The sequence below is a fragment of the Ictidomys tridecemlineatus genome, chromosome 4, assembly GCF_052094955.1.
Source record: "Ictidomys tridecemlineatus isolate mIctTri1 chromosome 4, mIctTri1.hap1, whole genome shotgun sequence".
NCBI classification, from domain to species: domain Eukaryota; kingdom Metazoa; phylum Chordata; class Mammalia; order Rodentia; family Sciuridae; genus Ictidomys; species Ictidomys tridecemlineatus.
In genome coordinates this window covers 92,934,664-92,962,340 of record NC_135480.1, presented here as the reverse complement: position 1 = coordinate 92,962,340, position 27,677 = coordinate 92,934,664, and the positions used below count along the sequence as shown (strand labels likewise).

Below are 27,677 nucleotides of genomic sequence, written 5' to 3'. Positions count from 1 at the left end.
AGCACATGTCTCACAAAGGCAGCTAAGTTACAAGTGCCTTGGTTGAATGATGCAAGAATATTCATGGTTCTGTGTCTTCAAAAACCTGCAATGGCAATTCAGTAGTGAAAGAACAGTCTTCGATTTAACAAGTGATGTTAAATCAAAAAGATAGCCATATTTTACAAAAAAGAAGTTTAATCCTTACCTTGAATCATATATAAGAATTATCTTAAAATAAAGCAAATATTTGAATTGCAAATTTAAAACTATGAAATTTTCAGAAGAAAACATTTGTGATCCTGGGATAGGCAAAAATTTCTTCAATACAACACAAATCAATAAATAAATTTACACAATCAATAAAGGAAAAAGTAAATAGACTAAACATCATCAAAATTAAAGCTTTTGCTCAAAAGACAATTATCAGACAAGAGAATGAAAAGAGAAGCCAGAGTGGGAGAAAATATTTGAAAATTAAATATGTGATAAAGAATTTACTTCTAGAATATCAAAATTTTCAAATCTCAACAAAAAAGTAACCAGCTAGGCAAGGTGGCACACACTGTAATCCTGGCTAGTTGGGAGGCTAAGGCAGGATTGCAAGTTTGAGGCCAGTTTGGGCAATGTAGTGAGACCCCATCTCAAAAAAAATATTTTTAGAAAAAGAGCTATGGATGTAGCTCAATGGTGAAGCACTTGTCTACAACATGCAAAGCCTTGGGGTTTACTTCCCAGGGCCACAAAAAGAAAACAAATAAGTAAATAGTAAAATAAGCAAGAAAAATTTAAAAATGGCCAAAATATTTAAAAAGGCACTTCACCAAGAAAAATATATATTTGACAAACAAGCACATGAAAAGATGTTCAACATCTTTAGTTACTAGAAATGTACAGATTAAAGCCACAATGTGATACCATTATGCATCCATTAAAGTGGCTAAAATTCCAAAGACTGATCACATCAAGTGTTAGTGAGGGGGGTGGAGAAGTTGCAACTTTCATACAATATGGGTAAAATGTCAAATGGTTACCCAATAGGAAAAAAAAACAACAACATATAACCATACAAAGACTTATAGATGGAGATTCAAAGCAGCTTTATTTGTAATAAACTGGAAATCTTTTACCTATTGTTTCATAGGTAAAACAGATAAACGATAGTATGATCCATACGATGGATTATTCTGAAATAAAAAGGAATAAGCAATTGGTATATGCAGCTACACAAATGAACAAGATAATGGTGCTGTGTGACAGGAGCTGGATGAAAATGAATGTATATCCTATTTATATAACATTCCAGGAAGTCTGAACTAATCTGTAGGGACAGCAGATCAGTATTTGGGGTGCAGAGAGTAGAGCTGGATGAGAGGCAGGGAACACACAGAGGTATGAGAAAGCTTTTGGGGGTGATGCATATGTTCATTGATGTGGTAATAGCTATATGAATGGATGCAAATGAAACTTAAATTTTATACTTTAAACATATAAAGCTTGTTGAATGCCAATTATGTATCCCAGTTAAATGTTTAAGATTGGAAAGACAAAGTCTAGATTAGGAATAAAGACAATTCTTTTGAGTAGTTATAATTTAAAGGGAAATAGATTGGAGGGTGTTAAGGTTTAAGTTTTGGAGATGAGAAATATTACATTTGTTAGTGGATGGAATAAATAAGTAGGAAGGGAAAATGATAATACTTAAGAGAAATGGGACAACTGCATAAGCGATACCCATGAGGGACTAGAAAAGATGGGATGCAACAAACAAGGAATTTGGTCTCTGGAAGGAGCATGGGCAGTTCCCCTCCACTAGCTGGGGGAAGGTAGAACACAGATCCCAGGGCTAGGGAGTGGATGAATATGGCAGCCCAGCAAGTTCTCTTTGGATTGTTTTTCAGAAAAATCCCAAAGCAAGGTCATCAGCCAAGAATGGAGAAGAAGAAGCTTTGGAAGTTTACAGTGAAGGGAAAATAGATGAAATAGTTAGTTGTCTTAGAGAGCAGGTGAGAGGATGAAGTTAGGAAAGCAGCACTGAAAGCCCACTGGAGGACAGTGGTCACTAATTCAATAGTTAGACCACTCCATATGGTCATTTTCTTTCCTTCATTCACTTATTTTCCTACTGCTAATGTGATGGAAAAATAGGCCCTGTTCCTTCAGAACTCATATACATTAGATTCATCAAAATGGCCCCTACTCCCTGCCCTCTACGCACCATCCCCTACTCCCTGCCCTCTACGCACCATCCCCTACTGTGCTTTATTTTTCTTCACAACACTCATCTCTACCTGGAAATATTTCCTAGTTTGTTTGCTTATGGTCCATCCTTGCTGTCTCTCTAGTACTAAGAGCAGTGTCTGGTACACAGATGAGGAAGGTTAAAGTCTCTGAGGACCTCTTCCTTCCCTCTCAAAGAGATTCCACCTGTCATCAGGTTACTGATGGCCTATTGTCCTGTCAGTGATGCTGCTTGCTTGCAGAAGTTAAAGCTGGGATGCCAGTAACCACATGCTCCCACCTGCCAACCACTGGTGATCACATATTCCCAATTGCCGAGGGGAACTCCAGACAAGCTCGATCTGGTTCAAATGCTATGTTGACACCCCAGGCAACTTTGGGTTCATTACAGTATCCTGGAAATAATAAAAACACATCCACTGGCACTATGACAGATCTGACTATGTCCCATAAGGGAAGACCAAAGGTGGCACCCTGATCCCTGGAAACCTCCCTTCTCCATGAAAAGCTCTGATGACAGCATGCACACCATACCCCCTCATCACAGGTCCTAGCAAAAACCCAGACTAGCTAGGGGAAAAGGTGCTTTTAGAACACGAGCTCTCCTTCTCTATTCTTTGGTCTTGAATAAAATTTCCTGCCTGGTCCTAGAATACTTATTTATGCATAATATTGAGGAAAAGAACCTGCAAATTCAGTAACATACCTGTTTTATGCCCTATATTTCTGCATGTTTCCTGCTTGTTCCCATCTACCCTTTTGCACTTTGTTGTGTCCTGGGAAGCTACAGATCATACCTACAAGGTAACTTGGCTTTGGGTTGGGTAGGGCCAATGGATGCCACTGGCAGGAATTTATTCTCTTGGCTCTTCCTAGTGTCACCACAGGCTGGGTGCATATCTCAACTAAAGGTCATAAAGCCACTGTGTGCACTCATCTGTCTCCTTCAGGATTTTGGTAACCAACTACTCCCCTCACCCTACCCCAATCCTCTCAGGATGAGGGGTGGTAAAAATCCTTTGTGATTCCCTTATAAGCCTGCCCTCTTGTGTGTAAATAATCCTTTTATTAACCTCCCTTAGAATTATCCTAATTTGTATGCACCACCTATTTCCTGCTGGGGCTCTGATAGGATATCTTTGTGAATAATTATTTTAATAGCTCTCTCTCTGAATTCCATTAGAGCTTCAACACTCAAATGTGACCATGGGTCAGCAGCATTGCCATCCCCTGCTGGTTAGAAATGTACAATCTCAGGCCCCACCCCAGACCTACTGGATCTGAATTGGATATTTTAAAAATCTCCTGGTGACTCTTATGCTTCTTGACATCTAAGAAGCTCTGCCTTAGAGTATTCTGAATTTCAGTGAAGCTTTGTGGGGTACAAAACACTCAAAGATTCATTTGAATTAGCTCCAGTGATGGGGTCTCACAAGTCAGACATACTTACCCAGAAACCTAAGAATAAGACCCATGAGAAGGTTAGGCCTATGAAACCAAAATTCTTGAGACCAAGGGGTCCCTGAAGTAAAAAGGATTATTGAGCCATTATAGAAGCAGACCAGAAAAGGACTGGTCTTAGGACAAGTCTTTGCAGCTACAAGTAGCAAGACTAGCTAGCAGTGGCAAAATGTCTGCTGGATCAGAGTTAAGAGTATTTTTTAATTAAAAAATCTGGTGAAGGAAGGTATAAGTTGTTTCTGTTGAAACTACGCTGGCTGTAGATAAGAGGGACAGAATTAAATGAATGAGGGAAAGCTCTAGGATGGGAGGACAGTCCATAAGGAGAATCTTTATATATGAAGTGATGGGTTAAGCAAAATGCAGTGGTACCTAGGGTGTCCTGATGGGATTGGGTTTAAGGTTTTAACACACATTCAGGAATGTAAAATGGTCTTTTGTCCTTCGTAGCCTCCACATCTCTCTTCTCAGACACTTGTAATTAAATTTAAGACGTCTGAGAATTTTTTCTCTTATCAAGTCTCATGGTAACAAGAATTAGAGGGTCAGTTTGGATCACAGAGATATCAAAACCAGAGTGGGTGGGCCTTCCCTAGCCATCCCCAGCCATGATTCACCCCTGCCCACACATGGTTTCTGGTCCCCCATGAACCATGGGATCTCTTATTATTCTTTTTATTTATTTATTTATTTATTTATTGCCCAGCATGTGAGTCTCATAGGCTTCCCACTTTGCTCACTAAATTTCAGTGTCTGAGAATAATATTATTTGTTCAGTTTGTCCCTGTTTGAACAGAGCTTTTTGCTGGTGCGCCTCAAAGGGTAAATAAAGGTTTGGCTGCCAGTTGCTGATTCAGCAAGCACTAGGTATTATGGTTTAAAATATATCAGCCCTGGGCTGTCTAGTCAGCAGGAGCTGTTGAAGGAAATCACCCTATGATTACATGTCTAGTTGAAGTGGTCTTAAAACATATGAAATAGGTTTTGGATGTTGGTTGCTGATTCTTTCCCCTTTGCCTACGTATACCACCACCTCCTGGGAACACCTGCATCCTCTGGCAGCCTCTGATAGTCTCAGAGAGGACTTTTCATGTTCAGGATATTTCAAGTGTTGTGTAACAAAATTAATTATATTTAATTAAACTTATCCATTTTTTATAGCCCCAAACAAATCTAAAGTGCCGTGTGAAGCTTATGAGATGGCAGTCCTCCAAAGGCTTCTGCTGTTGGGTATATCTATCAGAGACTTATGTAATTTTAGGGATCATTTTACATGAGCAAGTCAGACAAATGGCCTCTCGGTCTCAGTGAAACAGCAAAAATTAGTCTTTGGATCCTGGACATGCTAACTACCTGTCTTCTCTCTTTCCAGCACTTCAACAATAGCTCCCTCAATAAAACAATAATCTTCCTCTTTTCATGGTATACTGTAAGTATATCCCAATATGGTAGCAGGAAAGGAACTGTTTGGATTTCTCACAAACACAGGGCCTGGCATATGGTAGTCACTGGATTTATTAACACTTAAAGAAATGCCTGCTCTTTCTCCTTGGCTATATGCTTCTCTCACCTTGTATGTTAATCAGGAATTCCTGTGATAAGCCCCAAGGGTCACTGATTTTCTTTCCACAAGCTTGATAAGTGACTGTGGAGGCTATAGTGAGCTTCACCCGCCTGCCTGCCTTGGGCCCATATTGAAGGTGTATCTTCTCTCTGGTCCATACTGGTCAGAAGGTGGGAGGCAGGAGTACAGGAGAGCTAAAAGAGAACTTCTGCTTATGACCAGAACACAGCTACTTGTGCCAAATTCCATGGGCTAAAAGCAAGTCATATGGATGAGCCCAACATCAGTGCTGTGTTAAGAATATGCTTCCCAAAGGAAAAAAGAGGACTGGAGTGAACATATGCTTAATAAAACAATCTACTGTGCCTAAATTTTCTATCAGCACTATTCAAATGTTTTAACTAGTTTTCAAGTCAAACTAAAATCCACTACAATATTATATAGGTTAGGATCCATTCAGTTCCAGTACAAAGTACAATTCCAAACTAGTTTAGAAAAAAAAATTACTGACTCATGACATACTTAGGAAGTCCAAGGAGTAGGTTAAGTTGAAGTCCTGGGGCTTCAACAATGCCATCAGGGCTCTCTAGTCCTGTGTGTTGATCAGCTTCTCCCCAGTCTCTCAGAGGTGACCCCATTTAGCAGGAGTCAATGGCTGCAAAAACCCAGATCCATATCCTCCATTTTTGTTGTAACTCTTTATGGATAATTTCTCATCTTACCAATATCACTCACAGGAAAGGTGTCTAACTGTCCTGAACTGAATATTATAATCACTTTTGGGCCCATATCTGTGTCTAGGAGAAAGGCTTTGAAGCTGACCAGATTTGGACCAAGTGTCCTCTGATGTCAGAGATGACAAGGTCTCTTACTGCTCCTTCCCATACATGAGGCTAAAATACAAATAGGCAGAACAGTAGCTAATTTAATCTGTTAACATAAATATTTGTGGGTATAGTGGCACACACCTGTAATCCTAGAAACTCCAAAGGCTGAGGCAGGAACATCACAAGTTTGAGCCTCAGCACTGAGCAAGATCCTGTCTCAAAATAAAAAGAGCCAGGAATGTAGTTCAGTGGTGAAGTGCCCCTGAACTACAACAACAACAACAACAAAAATTGCACACACACACACACACACACACACACACACACACACACACATTTGTTACATAAGTTTTCTATTAGCACTGTACTTATATTTTAACTAGTTTCCAAAAGCTACTAAAAACTCAATAATGAATATATTAGTCAGGATCCATTCAGCTCCAGGGACAGGATACAACTCAAATTAGTTTATGAACCAACAGCCTTGAAATTTATCTATTTAATGTTTACATCTAGGGAGTAATTAAACTGACCTACTTCCCTACTTGTGTTAGGAAGAACAATCTAAAAATGAAGAGTAAATTCAATAGTAATTCAATCTTCGGTTTATATATTCTTGCAACTTTATCATATTTGAAATTATGCAAGGCCAAGAAACTCTGTATCAGAAACTTTATTTCCAAATCTTTCCAAATTGTTACACCCTGAATTTCTTTCCCATCTACCTACCCTTAGCCACTTTATCTAGTTTTCAAGTCCATAACTCTATGTCCTTCTTATTAGAAGTAACAGAGCAATGTGCTGTAAAAGACCTCTAAAAATTATCTTGTGTTATTACTGTCTACTAATTCACTAGGCCAAATATAGGGCAGATGCTGTATTTGGCTCTGGGGAATATACAGGTATATAAAATATAACTCTTTTTTTTTTCTCCAGAAACTTGTCACATATCAGAGCAACAGGTTTATAAACAAACATCTATAATATCACATGATAAGCACTATAATAAAAGGAACAGCTAGGAGAAACATGCTCAGATCCATGGGCTATGAAGAAAATTCCCTGAGAAGGTTGAGTTGGAGAAAGTGATACCAGAAGCATGGTGATCAGTTAAGAGATGCTGCAGTAGTCTGGGCAAGTCCTGATTATAGTAGGAACTGTGACTGAAGGCAGAAGCTGTGAGGTTAAACAATGGATAAAAAGGTCATATGGGGGAGAAACCAATAGAAACAGTAAAGCATAGGATAACAAATTTGTTAAAAAAAAAAATAGTTGTTTCATGAAGGCCTGGATTTCTTCACCACTTTCTGTCCCTCTGAAGAATCTAACATTTATAACAAAAGAGTAGTTTTGTCTCATTTTGCTTTCCCCCTCATTATCAAGAGCTAGTTTGGAAGCTCTACAGTATCTGTTGAACAGTATGCCCACAGAAGGTCTCCAGCCTTTACTGCTTAGATTCTGGATTTTCACAGATTTCATAAATGATTGCTAACAAATCTGCACGTGTAAGCAAAATGATATCATCTTTGACCAGACTAACTTTTTTTTTTTCTTTTTAATTTTCGGCGGACACAGCATCTTTGTTTGTCTGTGGTGCTGAGGATCAAACCCAGGCCACATGCATGCACGCACGCCAGGCAAGCGTGCTACCGCTTGAGCCACATCCCCAGCCCTGACCAGACTAACTTAATATGAAGAATACACTGCTTCAGCAATTGGCCATGCATTTTATTTTATTTTTGGTACCGGGGACTGAATTTAGGAGCATTCAACCACTGAGCCACGTCCCCAGCTATATTTATTTAGAAACAGGGTTTCACTGACTTGCTTAGAGCCTTGCTTTTGCTGAGGCTGACTTTGAACTTGTGATCCTCCTGCCTCAGCCTTCCGATTCTCTGTGATTACAGGCGTGTGCCACCATGCCCAGCTGGCCTTGCATTTTAATCAAGAACATTAAGTCCCCTTGAGAGAGGGTTTTATATCATTGGACACAATGAAAACATCAATACTTTATTTTATAGGAAATATGTTTATTAATGATCATTTCAATTAAAAAATACTCCTTTTCCAAGGCTGGTGCACCATACTCTATCTTTTGAAAATACGAAATATACCTTAAAATTAAGAGTCATTTTAAGTTACACCGAGACTTCTGCATAGCGATACAGGAATTTCCAACTATGAAACAAGGCTCCAGAACTTGTCAGTAAAACAAAGGAGCATTTCCAGTGAGAAGGGGCAGGAACCCATCTGTAAAATTTAACAGCACACATTGCAAAATGAGACCAAGAAACTAAATATCCCACCCTTACTCTGAATATGTTCTGTAATGGTGCAAAGCATGGCTTATGAAGGGGCTCAGAGATGAAATTGCTTTTGTCTGAAGAATGTGTCCTTTGGGAATGGGACACATGATATCTAGAGGCCCCAAAGTCAACTGTGTTCTAGCTTCTTCTCAACATAAGGATGTCCAGAAGTATCAAAGAGCAGACAGGCATGGGAAGTATTTAGCTTTGATTTTTGAGTAGATGCAACACCAGCTCTTCATCCTCTGCTAAAGACAGGCCTGTATCCAAAGGCTCTAAGGTTTCCCACTTGGCCTTCTTTCTATGATGACTTGTTGGTCCCACATCTTCCACTTCACTGTTGTTCCTTTTCTTCATTTCCTGCTTCTTCTTGGTATCACTGGTGGGAACAAATCCAATGATTTACTTTATAAGTAAACTCATTATTATAAAATTAAACATCTGAAATAGGACAGAGTTATCAGTGACAGATAGTTGGTAAAGTGATATTATTTGAGAAGGAAAGAAACCACAAAATCAAGACATTTCTATCAAACTTAATATCTTCCCATCAGCAGATGGGGAGAGAAAGCCTGTTGGACACCAGGCACACAAAGAATGCTGTGTATACAACGTGTCACCCAGTTCTTACATTAATTATAGAAAGCTCTGAATATGTTATCTACAATTTGAGGACAATGAGAGTTCTCTTAAGTACTTCTGGATGCAATCTGTGCTTGTTCTCCATTTTAAATCACCTTTATTTAAAGTTAGGTAATCCTTTAGTTAGCAATTTGTGAGATAACGGATCAGGATACCAGGGACTGATTCTAATATTAATTGCATTAAGTTGTGGTAAGGAAGTCATAGCTAACAATAGTGCTTAAAATGTTAAATTGCAAGCAACTTAGGCCACCAGATAAAATTTTCCCATTTAAAATGTTGTATATAGTCTTAAGAAAGCAAATATTACTGCAGTATTCTTCATATACCCAAGACATAGACCATAAAAATAAAGGTTATTTCTGAAAGTGGAGGCAATTGCTTGATATAATAAAAAAAGAAAAAAGAAAAAGAAAAAAAAGAAAAAGAACTACATCCTTTAGACATTTTGAGATATCATCATGTTCAAGATGATCCAAATGGAAGGGGCAGAGCAAGACATCAGCAGTCAAGAAAGATCTTCTGGAGTTCTCTTCCCATAGATACACCAAGTTGAAGAGCTATTCATGCACCAAACTACCAGCACAAGAGCTAAAGAAATCAGTTTCTAACATTTCAAAAGCTTGTTAAAATTAAGACATTTTTTGTAAGCCTCATAGGAACCACAAAACAAAAGTCTGTAACAAACCCAAAATAATAATCAAGGAATCAAAACACACTACTAGAGTAATTCATTTAACCACAAAGTAAGACTACAAGACAGAAAGAACTACAACAAAACTAGGACACTAGTTAAATAATGTCTGTAGTAAGAACTTACCTATCAATAATGACCTTGAATGTAAACATGAATTTTAAAATTGTATTTTCCAATTGAAGATATAGGCTGAATGGATTAAAAAAAAACAAGATCCAACTACATTTTGCTTTTAAGAAACTCACCTCACTTCTAAAGACACACATAAACTAAAAGTGAAAGAATAAAATATTCTATGCAAATAGGAGGCAAAAGAATGCATAGTAGTCATATTAATATAAAATAAAATGGATTTTAAATCAAAATCTGTAAAAAGAGATAAGAAGGGACATTATATAAAGATAAAAGAATCAATTCAGCAAGAGGCAATAACAATTCTACATACATGTGCATACAATATTGGAACATCCAAATATATAATGTATTAATAGTCCTAAAGAGAGAGTATGTCCTGACACAAAATCAATAATGAAACTGAATTATATTGCACTTGAGGCCAAATGGACCTCACAGTTATCTACAGAACATTCCATCCAATAGCTGCTAAAGACACATTTTTCTCATCAGCACATGGAACATTCTCTAGGTCAGACCATATGATAAACCACAATACAAGTCTCAGGAAACGTTTAAAGATTGAAATATTGAATGTCTTTTACTTTTGAACAACAAATGGAAGGAAGAAATCAAGAAGGAAATTTAAAATTTTCCTAAAAAGAAATGTAAAATGGAAACACAACTTATGGCAAAAACCAGACTAAAAGGGAAGTTTATAACAATCATTACACTGAAAAACTAGAAAGATCTCAGATACTATCACTAAATTTCAAAGAATCAGATGACCAAAAATAATCTAAACTCCAAATTAGAAGAAGGAATGAAATAAATAGCAGAGCAGAAATAAATGGAGATTAAAACAAAAAGACGAATGAAACAAAGAGCTAGATCTTTGAGAAGATAAAAACAAAGAGAGGGGGCTGGGGCTATAGCTCAGTGATGGAGGGCTTGCCTAGCTTGTGTGAGCCACTGGGTTTGATCCTTAGCACCATATAAAAGTAAACAAAATAAAGGTATCTGTCCATCTATAACTACAAAAATACTAAAAAATAAAAAAGAAAGAGAGATAACCCCTTGGTTTTACTAAAAGAGAAGTCTAAAAGATAAAAAGGAGAACATTATAACTAATACCACAGAAATATAAAAGGTCATTAAACAATTTTATTAACATCCATATACCAACAAATTTGATAACCTAGAAAAAATTGGCATATTCCTGGATATATACACCTTAAGACTAAATCATGAAGAAACAGAAAATTTGAACAGACCACTAATGAGTTAACAAGATTAAATCCTTAATACAAAGCATCCTATGTGGGAGGGGGAAGCCCAGGACTAGATCTTTCACTGTTGAATTCTACCAATATTTAGAGAAGAACTAATTACAATTCTTCTTAACATATTTCAAAATATAGAAGAGAAAGGGATTATTCCAAATATATTCTACAAGGCCAACACTACTCTGATACCAAAACCAGATAAGGACACAACATAAAAAGGAAACTATAGACCAACATCCTCTATGAATATAGATATAAAAATCCTACCAAACAATATCCAACTGCAAATAAAAAGATTATTCACCATGATCAAATAAAATTCATCCCAGGGATTCAAAGACAGTCCAATATATTTATGCTGATTTTTATAGCAAACTAACTGCTTCTTCAAAACATAATACATAAAGCTGTAGTAATCAAAACATCATGGCACTGTCATAAAGACAGAGAAATAGATCAATGACAAAGAAAAAAGAGGCTAGAAATAAACCTATACATCTATAGTCAACTGATTTTTCAAAAGAGGTGCTAAGAATACACATTGAAGAAAGGATGGTCTTCTTAGTAATGACGTTGGCAAAATTGGATTTTCAAATATAGAAGAAGCAGTTACACCCCTATCTCTCACCAGCTACAAAACTCAACTCAGAATAAAGACTTAAATATAAAACCCAAAAGTATAAAAATACTGCAAGAAAACAGGGGGAAATGCTTTAGGACATTGGAATGGTAAGAATTATTTTTGTTTTGGAAAATATCCCAAAAGCATAGGAAACAAAAGTAAAATAAACAAACAGTATTACATAAAAACTGAAAAGCTTCTCCACAGCAAAGGAAAAACTCAATTCAGTGAGGAGACAACTTAAGGAACAGGAGAAAATATTTGCAATGCATACATCTGACAAAGGGTTGTCCAGAATATATGGAATTCCAAAAACTCAACAGCAAAAGCAAACCAAAACAGACCAAATAATCTGATTAAAAAGTGGGCAAGAGATCTAAACAGACATTTCTCACAAGAAAATATAAAAAGAACCAATGAGTATATGAAAAAATATTCAACATCCTTAATCATTAGGATAATGAAAATCAAAACCACAATGAGCTATCACATCTAATCCAAAAAGACTAAGGATAATAATTGCTGGAAGAATGTGGAGAAAAGGGAACTTTTGGACACTGTAGGTGGGAATATAAATTAGTACAGCCATTATGGAAAACGGTATGGAGGTTTCTCAAAATATTAAACATAGAACTATCATTTGATTCAGCAATTCCACTCCTGAGCATATATATAAAAGAAATGAAATCAGCACATCAAATAGATTTTTGTGCTCCCATGTGCAGAGCAGCATTTTTCACAAAAATCAATAAATAAAACTTGATGAATGGATAAAGAAAATGTGGTACATATATAAAACAGAATAATATTCAGCCTTTAAAAAAAGAATAGAATCCTATCATATGCAACAACATGGACAAAATGGACACTGTGTTAAATGAAATAAGCCAGGCACAGGATGACGTATACTTCATGATCTCACTTATCTGAAATCTAAAAAAGGTGATCTCATAAAAGTTGAGAGTAGAATGTTGGTTACCAGAGACCAGGAATAGTGTGTGTGTGTGTGGGGGGGAGGGGACGAGGAAATGCTGATTTATAGAGACTAAGTCAGTTAGATAACAGCAAAAAACTCTGGGGTATTATAATCACACTGCACAATAGGTAACAATTATGTCCTGTATGTGTCAAAAAGCTAAAAGAAAGGATTTTGACAGTTCACCAAAAAGAAACAGTGTTTGAGGAGGTAAATATGTGACCTGATTACAACATTATGTAAAATATACATGTACTGAATATTATGTAGTATTTCATTATATTCCAACTTTTATGTTTCTGCATAGCAGTTAAAAAGAAAAAAATGACCCAATTATTGGATACAATATTAAAACAAAATAACTCAACTCATAGCAACAGTAGTATTATAAAGGGTAGAAAGTGAAAATTTTGGTAGGCAGGAAGTCTGTATTAAGGGCTTTCTAGTAGTCTGGCATGGTGCTACATGCTTTACATAGATGACATTATTTATCTTCATGAAAACCCTGGGTGTAGGGAACATGAGCTTCATTCTACAACGAAGGTAAGATAAATTAATGACTGGACCCAGATTATATACATGGGACTCAACCCCAGCTCTGAATGATTAAATCCAGACCCAACATGAGCAGGTTTTTGAAAATTATTATACTAGACTCACTTCAGTCAACACTTGGATGACAGTAACTGAAAGAATTAGCTATGGAAACAGCACTGGTCTGGCATTAACACAAGTCAGATCTCAGACAATCAACTAACATTTCTGAGCCTACATTCTTTCTAAATATGCAGATTACAAAATTTACTTAGAATTATCGTAAAATGAAAACATATAAATGAGATCAGGCAGTAATGCTTAATATAGGTTAGTTTTACATTCTGTTTATAAACTACTCACTTTGAAATTCTCACATTGTACATAATATCAGCAAAAAGTCAAAGAATTATTATATCCCAACTATATGTATTTGAAAAGAGAACTGCTAAAATTCTGAAGGATTCTATTATCTTTTAAGAAGAAAGCTTCAATATCAAAGTGAATATGCCCTATCAGCATGTCAATTTATGACCAGCTTGAAGCAAAACTAGATGATTCCTCCATTTACCTCCCAGAAGTGCCCAATGGTCTGACTTAGCCATTGTCTTTCACCACTGGAGGACAGACAGACTACATCACATCATGAGGTTATTTAAAACACAAATAAATACCTTTTAAAAGGGAGCCTGAAGAGAAGAATATGAAAGAGTTCTCTATTGATGACAATTCAGTCAGCAAATAATTAAAATAAGTCTTGGTAAAAAGATGCCTTTAAAATAATGTACTGAGTCCTAATCTGTTTATGAATATGGCCAGTACTGTGTCAATTACACTGGGCTATAGTGCCATGTTTTATTTGGTGCAAGATAATACTGATTTTTGCCCTATAAATAAAGTGCATCCGAGAGTAGCTCATCAGAAGAGCCGTAATCAGTGGGCTCTACTAATGCATCTTTTGTTAATGTGGGCATACACATTATATTCCCTGCAGGAAATAGGTGGTTCAGATACTAAAGGAAGATGGGAAATTAATGTAACCCCAATTTTTTCACAATTAGCAGATCTGCTACTTTGTGGATCAGTTCAAATTCTAGAAAAGCATTTTATACTACTTTCTATATTGCAAATAAGTAGTAATCTTATAACAAGTTAATTATCCAACAAAAGTATAGGAATTCTATAGGTAATTCACCAAAAAAAGGACAATGTAATGGACCTAGAAAATAGCAATAAGAAAGTCACTATCTGACCTTTTCAAAAAGGCCTCTTTCACACCGGCAACAGTTCACCCACTGCGATAGGAGAACACCCGCCCGCCGGCTACCGACCTTGGGACTGGGTGGCTAGAGATCTCCCGCCCACCGGCGACAGCCGGCCCGCTGCCCACGCAACTGGGAGGCTGGAGTCCACCCCCTGCCGGCGACCGATCACCCGCCCGCTGCCTGTGATACTGGGCGGCTGGAGACCACCCGCCTGCCGTGACCGGGAGCTGAAACCAAACAGAGACATTCCAGACATACACCCCCATTACGACACCCCAGCAAGGAGCCTGGAGCCCGTCATAGCAGAGTAGTGATGTCACTGGAGCTCGGCCTTTGGAATTCCTTCCCCGTGGAATCCACGTTAGCAGGCATAGTTTAACAACACAAACGAGAGACAACAGAGTAATACAGAACCAAAACAAATCTACAGAAGAGAGCAGAAACACGGCAATCAAATAGAGCTGGAAAGTAACGTGTAAAACATGAGAAAACAAGGAAAAAAAGGAGTACAAACAATACAGGACAACTTAATTCTACAGGAGGACATAGAAACATCAGAAGCAGGAATAGGGAAAGAACTCAAGGCATACCTAACTCGAATGGAAAGGAATATTAGAGAAGACATGAGACAGCAAGTCCAAGCAATAAAAGTATATTTTGAAAATGAATTAAACAAATTCAAATGGCAAAGAATGAGCTCTACCAGGAGACAGAGATCTTTAAAAGAAATAAAACAATAATCCTAGAATTGCAGGAAACTATAAACCAAATTAAAAACTCAAACGAGAATATTACAAATAGACTTGATCAAGTAGAAGTCAGAACATCAGATAATGAAGACAAGGTTTATCAACTTGAAAAGAATATAGTCAACACAGAAAAGATGCTTAAATCCCATGAGCAATCTATTCAAGAGATATGGGATGTCATAAAAAAACCAAATTTGAGAGTCATCGGGATAGAAGAAGGCACAGAGATTCAAACCAAAGGAATGGACAACATATTAAATGAAATAATTCTAGAAAACTTCCCAGAGATGAAAGATGGAATGGATTGCCAAATCCTGGAAGCCTACAGGACCCCAAACATTCAAAACCATAATAGACCAACTCCAAGATATATAATTATGAAGATAGCCAACGTACAGAGCAAGGAGAGAATATCAAAAGCTACGAGAGAAAGGAGGCAGATTACACTCAGGGGTAAACCAAGTAGGTTAACGACTAATTTCTAATCACAGACTTTGAAAGCAAGAAGATCCTGGAACAATGTATTTCAAACGCTGAAAAATAATGGATTCCAACCAAGAATACTGTATCCAGCAAAATTAAGCTTCAGATTTGACAATGAAATTAAAATCTTTCACGATAAACAAAAGCTAAAAGAATTCGCAGCAAGAAAACCAGCACTGCAAAGCATTTTGAGCAAAATACTACAAGAAGAGGAATTGAAAAATAGTGCCCAAAACTAACAGCAGGAGGTATCTCAGTAAAGGGGGAGGAAAATAACCAAAAAGTAAAACTAGCCAAACTAAAATAAATAAATAAAGAAGCATGATTGGAAGTACAAATCATATCTCAATTGTAACCTTAAATGTTAATGGCCTAAACTCACCAATCAAGAGACATAGGCTAGTAACCTGGATCAAAAAAACAAATCTAATAATATTCTGCCTTCAGGAGACTCATATGATAGGAAAAGACATACACAGGCTGAAGGTAAAAGGTTGGGAAAAATCATACCACTCACGTGGCCCTCAGAAGCAAGCAGGAGTGGCCATACTCATATCGAATAAAATCAACTTCAAACCTAAGTTAATCAAGAAGGATAAAGAAGGACACTATATACTGTTAAAAGGAATCATCCACCAACAAGACATAAAAATTATCAATTTGTATGCACCAAATAATGGAGCTGCAATGTTCATAAAACAAACTCTCCTCAAGTTCAAGAGTCAAATAGACCACAACACAATAATTATGGTGACTTCAACACACCGCTCTTGTCATTAGACAGATCCTCTAGACAAAAACTGAATAAAGAAACTATAGAACTCAACAGCACAATCAATAACCTAGACTTAACCGACATATATAAAATATATCAACCATCATCAAGTGGATACACGTTCTTCTCAGCAGCACATGGATCCTACACAAAGATAGACCATATATTATGCCATAAGGCAACTCTTAGTAAATATAAAGGCGTGGAGATAATACCATGCACCATATCTGATCATAATGGAATGAAATTGGAAATCAATGATAAAAAAGGAAAAATCCTACATCACATGGAAAATGAACAATATGTTACTGAATGATCAATGGGTTACAGAAGACATAAAGGAGGAGATGAAAAAATTCTTAGAGACAAATGATAATACAGACACAACATACCAGAATCTATGGGACACAATGAAAGCAGTTTTAAGAGGGAAATTCATTTCTTGGAGTTCTTTCCTCAAAAAAAGAAAAAACCAACAAATAAATAAACTCACACTACACCTCAAAAAACTAGAAAAGGAAGAGCAAAACAACAGCAAATGTAGTAGAAGACAAGAAATAATTAAAATTAGAGCAGAAATCAACGAAATTGAAACAAAAAAAACATTGAAAAAATTGATAAAACTAAAAGTTGGTTCTTTGAAAAAATAAATAAGATAGATAGGCCCTTAGCCATGCTAACGAAGAGAAGAAGAGAGAAAACTCAAATTACTAACATATGGGATGAAAAAGGCAATATCACAACAGACACTACAGAAATACAGAAGATAATTAGAAAGTATTTTGAAACCCTATATTCCAATAAAATAGAAGATAGTGAAGATATCGATAAATTTCTTAAGGCATATGATCTGCCCCGATTGAGACAGGAAGACACACACAATTTACACAGACCAATAACAAAGGAAGAAATAGAAGATGCCATCAAAAGACTACCAACCAAGAAAAGCCCTGGACCGGATGGGTATACAGTGGAGTTCTACAAAACCTTCAAAGAAGAATTAATACCAATACTTTTCAAGCTATTTCAAGAAATAGAAAAAGAAGGAGCTCTTCCAAATTCATTCTATGAGGCCAACATCACTCTGATCCCGAAACCAGACAAAGACACTTCAAAGAAAGAAAACTACAGACCAATATCTCTAATGAACTTGGATGCAAAAATTCTCAATAAAATTCTGGCGAATCGAATACAAAAACATATCAAAAAAATTGTGCACCATGATCAAGTAGGATTCATCCCTGGGATGCAAGGCTGGTTCAATATATGGAAATCAATAAATGCTATTCACCACATCAATAGACTTAAAGACAAGAACCATATGATCATCTCGATAGATGCAGAAAAAGTATTTGACAAAGTACAGCATCCCTTTATGTTCAAAACATTAGAAAAACTAGGGATAACAGGAACTTACCTCAACATTGCAAAAGCTATACATGCTAAACCTCAAGCTAGCATCATCCTAAATGGAGAAAAACTGAAGCCATTCCCTCTAAAATCTGGAACAAGACAAGGATGCCCTCTATCACCACTTCTATTCAATTTAGTTCTCAAAGTACTAGCCAGAGCAATTAGACAAAAGAAATTAAAGGCATAAAAATATGAAAAGAAGAAATTAAATTATCGCTATTTGCGGATGACATGATAATATACTTAACAGACCCAAAAGGATCTACAAAGAAGCTGCTAGAGTTAATAAATGAATTCAGCAAAGTGGCAGGTTATAAAATTAACATGCATAAATCAAAGGCATTCCTGTATATCAGCAACAAAACCTCTGAAATGGAAATAAGGAAAACCACTCCATTCACAGTATCCTCAAAGAAAATAAGATACTTGGGAATCAACCTAACAAAAGAGGTGAAAGAGTTATACAATGAAAACTACAGAACCCTAAAGAGAGAGAGAGAAGATCTCAGAAGATGGAAAAATGTACCCTGTTCATGGATAGGCAGAACTAACATCATCAAAATGGCAATATTACCCGAAGTTCTCTACAGGTTTAATGCGATGCCAATCAAAATCCCAACGGCATTTCTTGTAGAAATAGATAAAGCAATCGTGAAATTCATATGGAAAAATAAAAGACCCAGAATAGCAAAAGCAATTCTAAGCAGGAAGTGTGAATCTGGAGGTATAGCGATACCAGAGTTCAAACTGTACTACAAAGCAATAGTAACAAAAACAGCATGGTACTGGTATCAAAAATGGAGGACCAAAAAAGGTGGACCAATGGTACAGAATAGAGGACACAGAGACTAACCCACAAAGTTACAACTATCTTATATTTGATAAAGGGGCTAAAAACATGCAATGGAGGAAGGATAGCATCTTCAACAAATGGTGCTGGGAAAATTGGAAATCCATATGCAACAAAATGAAACTGAATCCCTTTCTCTCGCCATGCACAAAAGTTAACTCAAAATGGATCAAGGAGCTAGATATCAAATCAGGGACACTGTGTCTGATAGAAGAAAAAGTTGGCTACAATCTACATATTGTGGGGTCGGGCTCCAAATTCCTTAACAGGACACCCATAGCACAAGAGTTAATAACAAGAATAAACAAATGGGACTTACTTAAACTAAAAAGTTTTTTCTCAGCAAGAGAAACAATAAAAGAGGTAAATAGAGAGCCTACATCCTGGGAACAAATTTTTACCCCTCACACCTCAGATAGAGCCCTAATATCCAGAATATACAAAGAACTCAAAAAATTAAACAATAAGATAAGAAATAACCCAATCAACAAATGAGCCAAGGACCTGAACAGACACTTCTTAGAGGAGGACATACAATCAATCAATAAGTACATGAAAAAATGCTCACCATCTCTAGCAATCAGAGAAATGCAAATCAAAACCACCCTAAGATACCATCTCACTCCAGTAAGATTGGCAGCCATTATTAAGTCAAACAACAATAAGTGTTGGCGAGGATGTGGGGAAAAGGGTACACTTGTACACTGCTGGTGGGACTGCAAATTGGTGAGGCCAATTTGGAAAGCAGTATGGAGATTCCTGGGAAAGCTGGGAATGGATCCACCATTTGACCCAGCTATCGCCCTTCTCGGACTATTCCCTGAGGACCTTAAAAGAGCGTACTACAGGGATACTGCCACATCGATGTTCATAGCAGCACAATTCACAATAGCTAGACTGTGGAACCAACCTAGATGCCCTTCAATAGATGAATGGATAAAAAAAATGTGGCATCTATACACAATGGAGTATTATGCAGCACTAAGAAATGACAAAATCATAGAATTTGCAGGGAAATGGATGGCATTAGAGCAGATTATGCTAAGTGAAGCTAGCCAAACCCTAAAAAACAAATGCCAAATGTCTTCTTTGATATAAAGAGAGCAACTAAGAACAGAACAGGAAGGAAGAGCATGAGGAAAAGACTAACAGTAAACAAAGTCGAATCGGGGGAGAGAAAGGGAAAAAGAAGGGAAAGCATATGGAAATGGTAGGAGACCTTCAATGATACACAAAATTATAAGAGGTTGTGAGGGGCAAGGGGGAGGGGAAAAAAAGGGGAGAGAATTGAACAACAGCAGAGGAGGTAAAGAGGAAGATGGGAGGGGAGGGGAGGGGAGGGGGGATAGTAGGGGATAGGAATGGTAGCAGAATACAACAGTCACTAATATGCCATTATGTAAAAATGTGAGTGTGTAACAGATGTGATTCTGCAATCTGTATTGGGGGTAAAAATGGGAGTTCAAAACCCAATTGAGTCAAATGTATGAAAGATGATATATCATGAGCTCTGTAATGTTTTGAACAATCAATAAAAAAATACATGAAAAAATGTTCAACATCTCTAGCAATTAGAGAAATGCAAATCAAAACTACACTAAGATTTCATCTCACCCCAGTCAAAATGGCAGTTATCAAGAATACAAACAATAATAAGTGTTAGCAAGAAAGTGGGGGAAAAGGCACACTCATACATTGCTGGTGGTGCAACCACTCTGGAAAGCAGTATGGAGACTCCTCAGAAAACTTGGAAAGAAAGCATCATTTGACCTAGCTATCCCACTCCTCAGTCTATACCCAAAGGGCTTAAAATCAGCATACTACAGAGACACAGCCACATCAATGTTTATAGCAGCTCAATTCACAATAGCTAAACTGTGTAACCAACCTAGATGCCCTTCAATAGATGAATGGATTTAAAAAAATGGTGATGCATACACAATGAAATATTTCTCAGCATTAAAAGAGAATAAAATTATGGCATTTGAAGGTAAATGGATGGAATTGAAGACTATCATGTTAAATGAAGTAAGCCAATCCCCCCCCCCAAAAAAAAAAGCTGAATGTTCTCTCTGATAAGTGGATATTGATCCATAATGGGGTAGGGTGGGGTGCGGGAAAAATGGAAGAATTGTGATTGGGTAAAGGGTGGAGAGAAGGAGGGGATGGGGGCAGGAAAGATGGTGGAATGAGATGGACATCATTACCCTAGGTACATGTATGACTGCACATATGGTGCAATGCTATATCGTGTACAACCAGAGAAATGAAAGGTTGTACTGCAACCATGTACAATTAACCAAAATGCATTTTCCTGCCATATATACCTAATTAGAATAAATAAATAATTTTTAAAAAAAGGGCCTCTTTCAAATGGTCTGGCAATAGAGGCCTCCATTTTATTCACATTTGCTGAATTAGGCAGAGGAAGCACCAAAGTGAAAGAATTCCACATGGGTGGAAGGATGATCAGATGCTGAGAGGCTCCTCTGGCAGGAATGCATATAACTATGTTTATGATTATGCTATTAGGATCCATAATTAAATCTTAATGATTGTTCAAGTAATTCATGAATATCAGTATGAATCATTCTTTCTTTACTTAAAAAAGAAAGTTGTCAGTAACTCTTCAGATCTCACCTCAGGGTGGGTTTTCTTAACTAACTCATCTAAAGAGAATTCACAAGTCCTCCTTCATCACAGTAACTGCTTTCAAGGCCCTATCACCCACCATCTTTTCTCTAGTTTCTGTTTACTTCTTTATGGTCTGTCTTCTTCCCTGCAGGATAAGCTGTATGAGAGCTAAGATCCAGTCTCTCTTCTTCTGGCTCTTTTCCTAGTATACAGTAAGCTTTCAGTTAACTGAATGCCTACATAATGGGAGTGTTGAGGAACAAATAGGTAAGGGCATCCCCCATACTGTGAGTTGGTAATATGCACTTTCTATCATATCTTGAAAAAGATATATTACCTAAGATTATTTTTATTATATAATTCATTTCAACTTAGGCTGTAGGATATTTTTGCAGACTGTTTTGAATATGCCTAGTATTTTGTGTACCAAGGGCTTAATGAATGACTTTGATGAGGAAGATATTAAAGCTATATACTGCAGAGACCATTAAATTTTTATTTGTATCAATGTATAATACTCATGTAAAAACTCCTACCAGTTACACTATTAAAATGATTACTATGTATTAATGACCTTATTATGTACCAGACTTGACTCTCTTTCACTCTTACTAGGTCTTTATAATAATGTGGTAATTAAGAATTATCTTCATTTGACTGACTCAGAAAACTGAATGAGAGATTAAGCAACTTATCTAGGGTCCAGAACTTGTAAAGGAAATTCAGATTCAAATTCAAGTCTTTCTGGCTCTGAACATCACAATTTACTATACAAGGTCAAATAGCCTACTTTTTTTCTAACACAGACTTAATTTCACAAAACTCCCTACTTTGCTTCATATTACAAAGTTTATAATAATAGAGCATATAGATCAATATTCCAAACCTACATACAGTGACACATGAGCAAGACATTCAGTAGACTACAAAGTCACAAAACCTCATGTAATTCACATCATGCACCTGACAGAGTAACTGCTTTTGTAACACAGATGCTTCTGAGATCATATTGCCAGGACCAGATATAGGTTAAATACCTATGTATTGATAAAGAAAGGCAAAAGGAGAAAGATTGACCCCCTGATGTATTTTTCATGCAGAAGAAAATCCTAGGTCTTACTAAATTTTGAAAAATGCTTCTTCACTGGTTCTTAGTAAGCTTTAGCCAATAGACTTTTAAAGATGTTGGAAGGGGTAAGGTGAGTAACATAACAAGAACAAAATTCTCATTGGTACCTGCCATGAATAGGAAGATCACTCACTGTTAAACAGCATACTTTAAATAAATGATGTGTGAATTAAATTTAAAAAAAAAAACAGATCAAAATGTCCTCTGTAACGTGGGAACTACATTCCCTGGCTACAAGAATGCTGAAGTCAGAATCACTACATCAGGTCTTAAAAATGTTCTAGATGCTAATTTCACAATAGCCAAACAATAGGACTAGCTTAAGTGTCCACTGATAGATGAATGGATAAAGAAAATGTGGTACAGATACACAATGGAGTTTTATTTAGTCATAGAAGAATGAAATTATGTCATATGCAAGAAAATGGATGGAACTGGTGAGCATTGTGTTAAGTGAAATAAGCCAAACTTAGAAAGTCAAGGGTCATATGTTTTCTTTCATGTGGAAACTAGAGAAGAAAAAGGAAAAGAAATGTGGGGAAGGATTCATGAAAATGGAAGGGAGATCAGTAGAGGAAAGGGACTGCAGGGAGGATGGAAGGGAAGAAAAGGGGAATATACTGAAGAATGATACTGGCCAAATTATATTGTTATATTGTGTGCATGAACAAATATGTAACAACAAATCCCACCATTATGTACAATTATAAATGTGCCAATAAAAATATAGGAAAAAATAATGTTTCAAGTGCTATGTGATATGACTGTGGCTAGGGCACTACAAAAGAAAAAAGATCTGCTGAGAAAATTTGTCAACTTCTTTCTGGAATGCTTTAGACAAATATAGTGCAGTGAACACTAAACTTGCAAAGACACTAGGGCAAGTAGTTCCAAAAACTTGGTTATAAAATGGCAACTGAAATCATGGGGGATTCTGTAAGTTTGATTCTGGAAGAGACTGCAGCCATAAAGTACCATGGTGCCTGTGTTACAGCTCCTAACTTGGTTAGGGATTTGAAAGTTGGAATATGTTACATCATAAGTTGAGGATAAACATCATTATATAACCTATTCAAAAATCTAACAAAAGCACAGATAAGGGGCTTCTCAAAGAAAGCACACTTTCTTTACTATAATGTATGTGCAGTTTTTCAAGCTCTTGATTTTTCCTTTTGTCTTCCTTTTGAAATGCAAAGGAAAGAGATCAAGTGAAAATGCAGACTGATAGAGCTGCCAGGATGAGGGTGGGTATCTGGAGGTGGAGAAATAGCAAATATTCATGTACAGGGAAACTCCTGGGTGTCCTTTTACAAAATGCTGCAATATTGGCTGTGCAAAGCAAAAATGGGCAAAAATTCAGCACCCCAGTGCCCCATGAGAGCTTCTGTTTATATAAAACTCTCCTTGTATTCATATCAAATGTAGCTTGGACTTTTCCTATGTAATTTTCAGCTAGTAATAAGTGAGCTTGTGATCATTTAAAATCAGTCTTGGAAATCTTCATATGCATCTGTAAGTATTGGCACTTTGGTATTCAACTATGGTGTACCAAAGACTTTTTCCCTAACAAATTTTAAATTACAAGGCCATGGCAACAGTCCTAATGAAGATTAATTACTGCAGTACATTCCATAAAATCTGCTCAGTTTCCTTCTGATGGCATGTACAATTGTACTGAGAATGTATCACATTTTGAATGTCTCTTCTAGTTGCTCAGAACTAAAAACAGATTTATAAAACCAGTTTGATCTAAGAAAAGATTGATTGGCTCAGAGTTCATTATAAACATAACTGCAAGAGGAGAAAAAAAGTGTTTTCTTAGACCAGAATTCTCATAACCAGAAAAGGCTGTTGGTAGTGAGAAGGCAGAAAATGGCATATCTCACCACTATTCCTCAGATACATTTCCTTCTATAAAATGTATACTTAAACCTATTTGAAAATTTGATGAAAAATAAGACCTTTTCCAGATGCGTGCATGCCACACCTCATGTTTACACACAATTTCAAGATATTCAAGGTTCCCCTAAAGCTTATCAGAAGAGTCCAGGTTTAAAATCAGTACTCTAGCAATTTGGGAGATATAATAAAAAATTTAAAAATCATCCAAGTTGGGTTTAGGCTTCACATTTTGTTACATTACTAATATACATGTAGAACATTTTGTGCTCCCCAGAAACACACAAGCTTTTCTCTTAACTACTTTCACTGATTAGTTTTCAATATTCAAGATGATCACCTACCCAAGCATATCTCCCATGTTCTAGCTATCTGGCAAAATTAAGTTTCACAGTTTAGTCTTATTGTTCACTAGCCCTTCAAAGAGAAAATTCAGTCTTTACCAAGTTTCTCATTAAAGAATTACTCACAATGGCAATAAATAAGTAAATATATAAAAACCAAGCAAAAAGAACCAAAAACCTAAGATGAATACAATATAAAATTCTGAAAGGGAAGGCTGATAAGGAAATTATGGTATAACTAAGTGACAGAATATATATTACGCAATCATCAGACATGAATACCTCTACATGTGAAAAGCAATGTGAAACAAAAGAGTCATTTTCAATGATCTTAATGTGAACAAACCTGCCATGCATCAGGGTTAGGGCCACAGCCAAGAGAACACTATTTTTAGCAAGATGCTTTGCTTTGGCCTCATGGTGTCCTCATGGCCTTATGGCAGTCCTGATACTTCTGAAAAATGACAAACTCACAACTCAGTGTCACTGACACTTATACAATGGGTGAATCAATGACACAGTAGAAAGCACAGAGCAAAAAAGACTACAAACAAAGTCAAGAGTATAGTTTCCTAAACCCCACATTTCTCATACTAGATCCTTACTATTCCAATCCTCACTCCAGAAAATTACACCCTCCTTCCTCACTGTCCCAAGACAAATCATGTTGTCCTTTCCTATCCCTATTCTAACAATCAGCCTTAGAAGTTTCCCTAAATATTCTTGTTTCCAAATGTTTCACAGATAAGTAGAGATGATTGGGATTTTTCTCTTGAAAGCTGTTAGGCATACTGGAATGATTTTAAACCTCCTGAAGTTACAAAGACTAAAAGGAAAGAAATGGGCTAAGGGTGTAGCTCAGTTGTAGAGTTGTAGCTTAGCATATGCCAGACCGACCGTAGCTTCAATCCCCAACATGGGTGAAGGTTGTGGTGGGGAATGGCAGGCACAGAATGAATTCATTACATCATTTAAGCTGAACTCACTTTTTTTCTATATCTATCATTCACCAGTCTATCAATCAAGACGTTCAAGTTGAAACCACAGTTAATAGTGTTTTTAAAACATGTATAATCAGACTACATGAGAGAGAGCTCTTTAATAGAGAATCATCCTCTCTCTATATATCACAAGTAATTTCACTAGATTTATATAAAATAGCATGCTACACCCATCCTGCCCCAATCAAAAGTAGTTTGGTTATGGTTTCTGCACATTTTCCTTCTCCAGGAATTCATTTTGAATCATATACATTTATTTTCCAAGTGAAAAGTCTCCCATATATTATGAGGCTGACTGAAAAGTCTTGAAAGAAGAGCTGCTTAGCAAAACTCACTGAAGAGATATCACAGAACTCAATACTAGGACAAACTACAGAGATTCAAGTAGCTCATGTAACAGATAATTTATAAAGATAGGCAAGTTCATTCAAAATCCAAACTAGTAGAGAATAGATATTTTAAAAACAAAAATAAAAACTTCAAATTAAAAAAAGACAAAACAGCTTGATCAATGTATTGTTTAAGAACCATGTAAGAAGAGGTAAGAATAGCTAATTATATCAGAAGTGGATGGGTTTACTCTTTATAGGAAAATGTATTAATCCATACAGATGTATCTTCATAGAAATTATGTCTAAACTATGACAGATTCGGTACCAGTTACAGCTGTAACTGGCCTTGGGCAACTTAGAACAATCTACTAAACACCATAGGACACAACAGTTTGTTTTAAAGGAACCTACCTTAGTCAGAGACTACAATTTGCAAAGCAAAGACTGATACAAGGTAGTAAGAATCTAACCACCACTTTTTTGTTTGTTTGATAAAGGTTATAATTATAAATATTAAAAACTCAATTTGACTGGATAATGAATATATGGAATATCCAGCTGCTTCCTTTTCATCATATTCAATACTTTGCAAAAATTTACACCATTAGCAATTCACATGAAGATGGCCATAAACAAAATATGATGAATGGTACTAGACATACAAAATTAATCTTATATTACATGCTTACAGCCAAATCTTTTAGCTTGTGAGGCAGAGCTAAAAGGAACAATCTTACTGAAAGAAGCGATTAATTGAACATGGTTAAAGATACTCTTCTCTCACTTCAAAGGCTACACCATTGCTCCCTCTGGTTGATTAAGACTTAACTCACTTCAGGTTTAGCTTAGACATGGGTCCCTGCAGGAAGCTCTTCCTGGGCTCTTCCACCAGGCCAAGGTGAGGCCTATCATTTATGTGCTTCCCATGGTCATTCTCTACATAAACCCTCTCCACTGCTTTCCCAGGCACACAAAGCGCAGCACTAGTCCATGCCAATGTTTTGTAATTGTGTACTTAGCTCTCTGTAATTACCACTGAAAGAAAAACTATGAAAGCAAGAAAGGTACTTGTTTAGTGTTTTAGCTCTGTACCTGCACTCAGTATGCCTAGCACACTTCAGGGCTCAAAATATTCTTATTTGAAAGAATGTATGGAGAAATATGATAACCAAAGAAACAGATCAGGTAAGTATTTTTAATTCTTAAGTAGAATATGGTTTAAATTATGCAGAAGATTCTTATTACATTTCTTCACACTACAGTTAGAATCTTTTAAAAATATCATTTTGTCGTTGTTGTTGTTGTTGTTAAAGCAGTGAAGCTGCATTATAAGGATTATCTGAAATGAATAATCACTTATGAGCTCAAGGGCAACTGCAACAGTTGAAGTCTTCTTTCCCCTAAGATACACAACTCTCCTAAAATATATTGAAAAAAGGAACATACAATTCTGCATAGGTCTCAGCAGACCAGTGAATTGTTTGATGTTATAAAAGTCCACTAAAACAAGGAACTACATTTCATATCAAATTGTTTTGTCTCTATTTTAATAAC

At 36.4% G+C, this 27,677-nt stretch overlaps 1 protein-coding gene across 1 annotated transcript in view; it reads right to left on the bottom strand.

The window, feature by feature from the left end:
- Nucleotides 1-8,081: 8,081 nt before the first annotated feature.
- Ddx10 (DEAD-box helicase 10) overlaps nt 8,082-27,677 on the bottom strand; it is a 285,891-nt gene continuing 266,295 nt past the window's right edge. Inside the window, exon 18 of the mRNA XM_040285171.2 lies at nt 8,082-8,757. Within this exon, the coding sequence (XP_040141105.2) occupies nt 8,580-8,757 (178 nt within the window). The 3' untranslated portion in view covers nt 8,082-8,579. The remainder of the gene's footprint in view (nt 8,758-27,677) is intronic.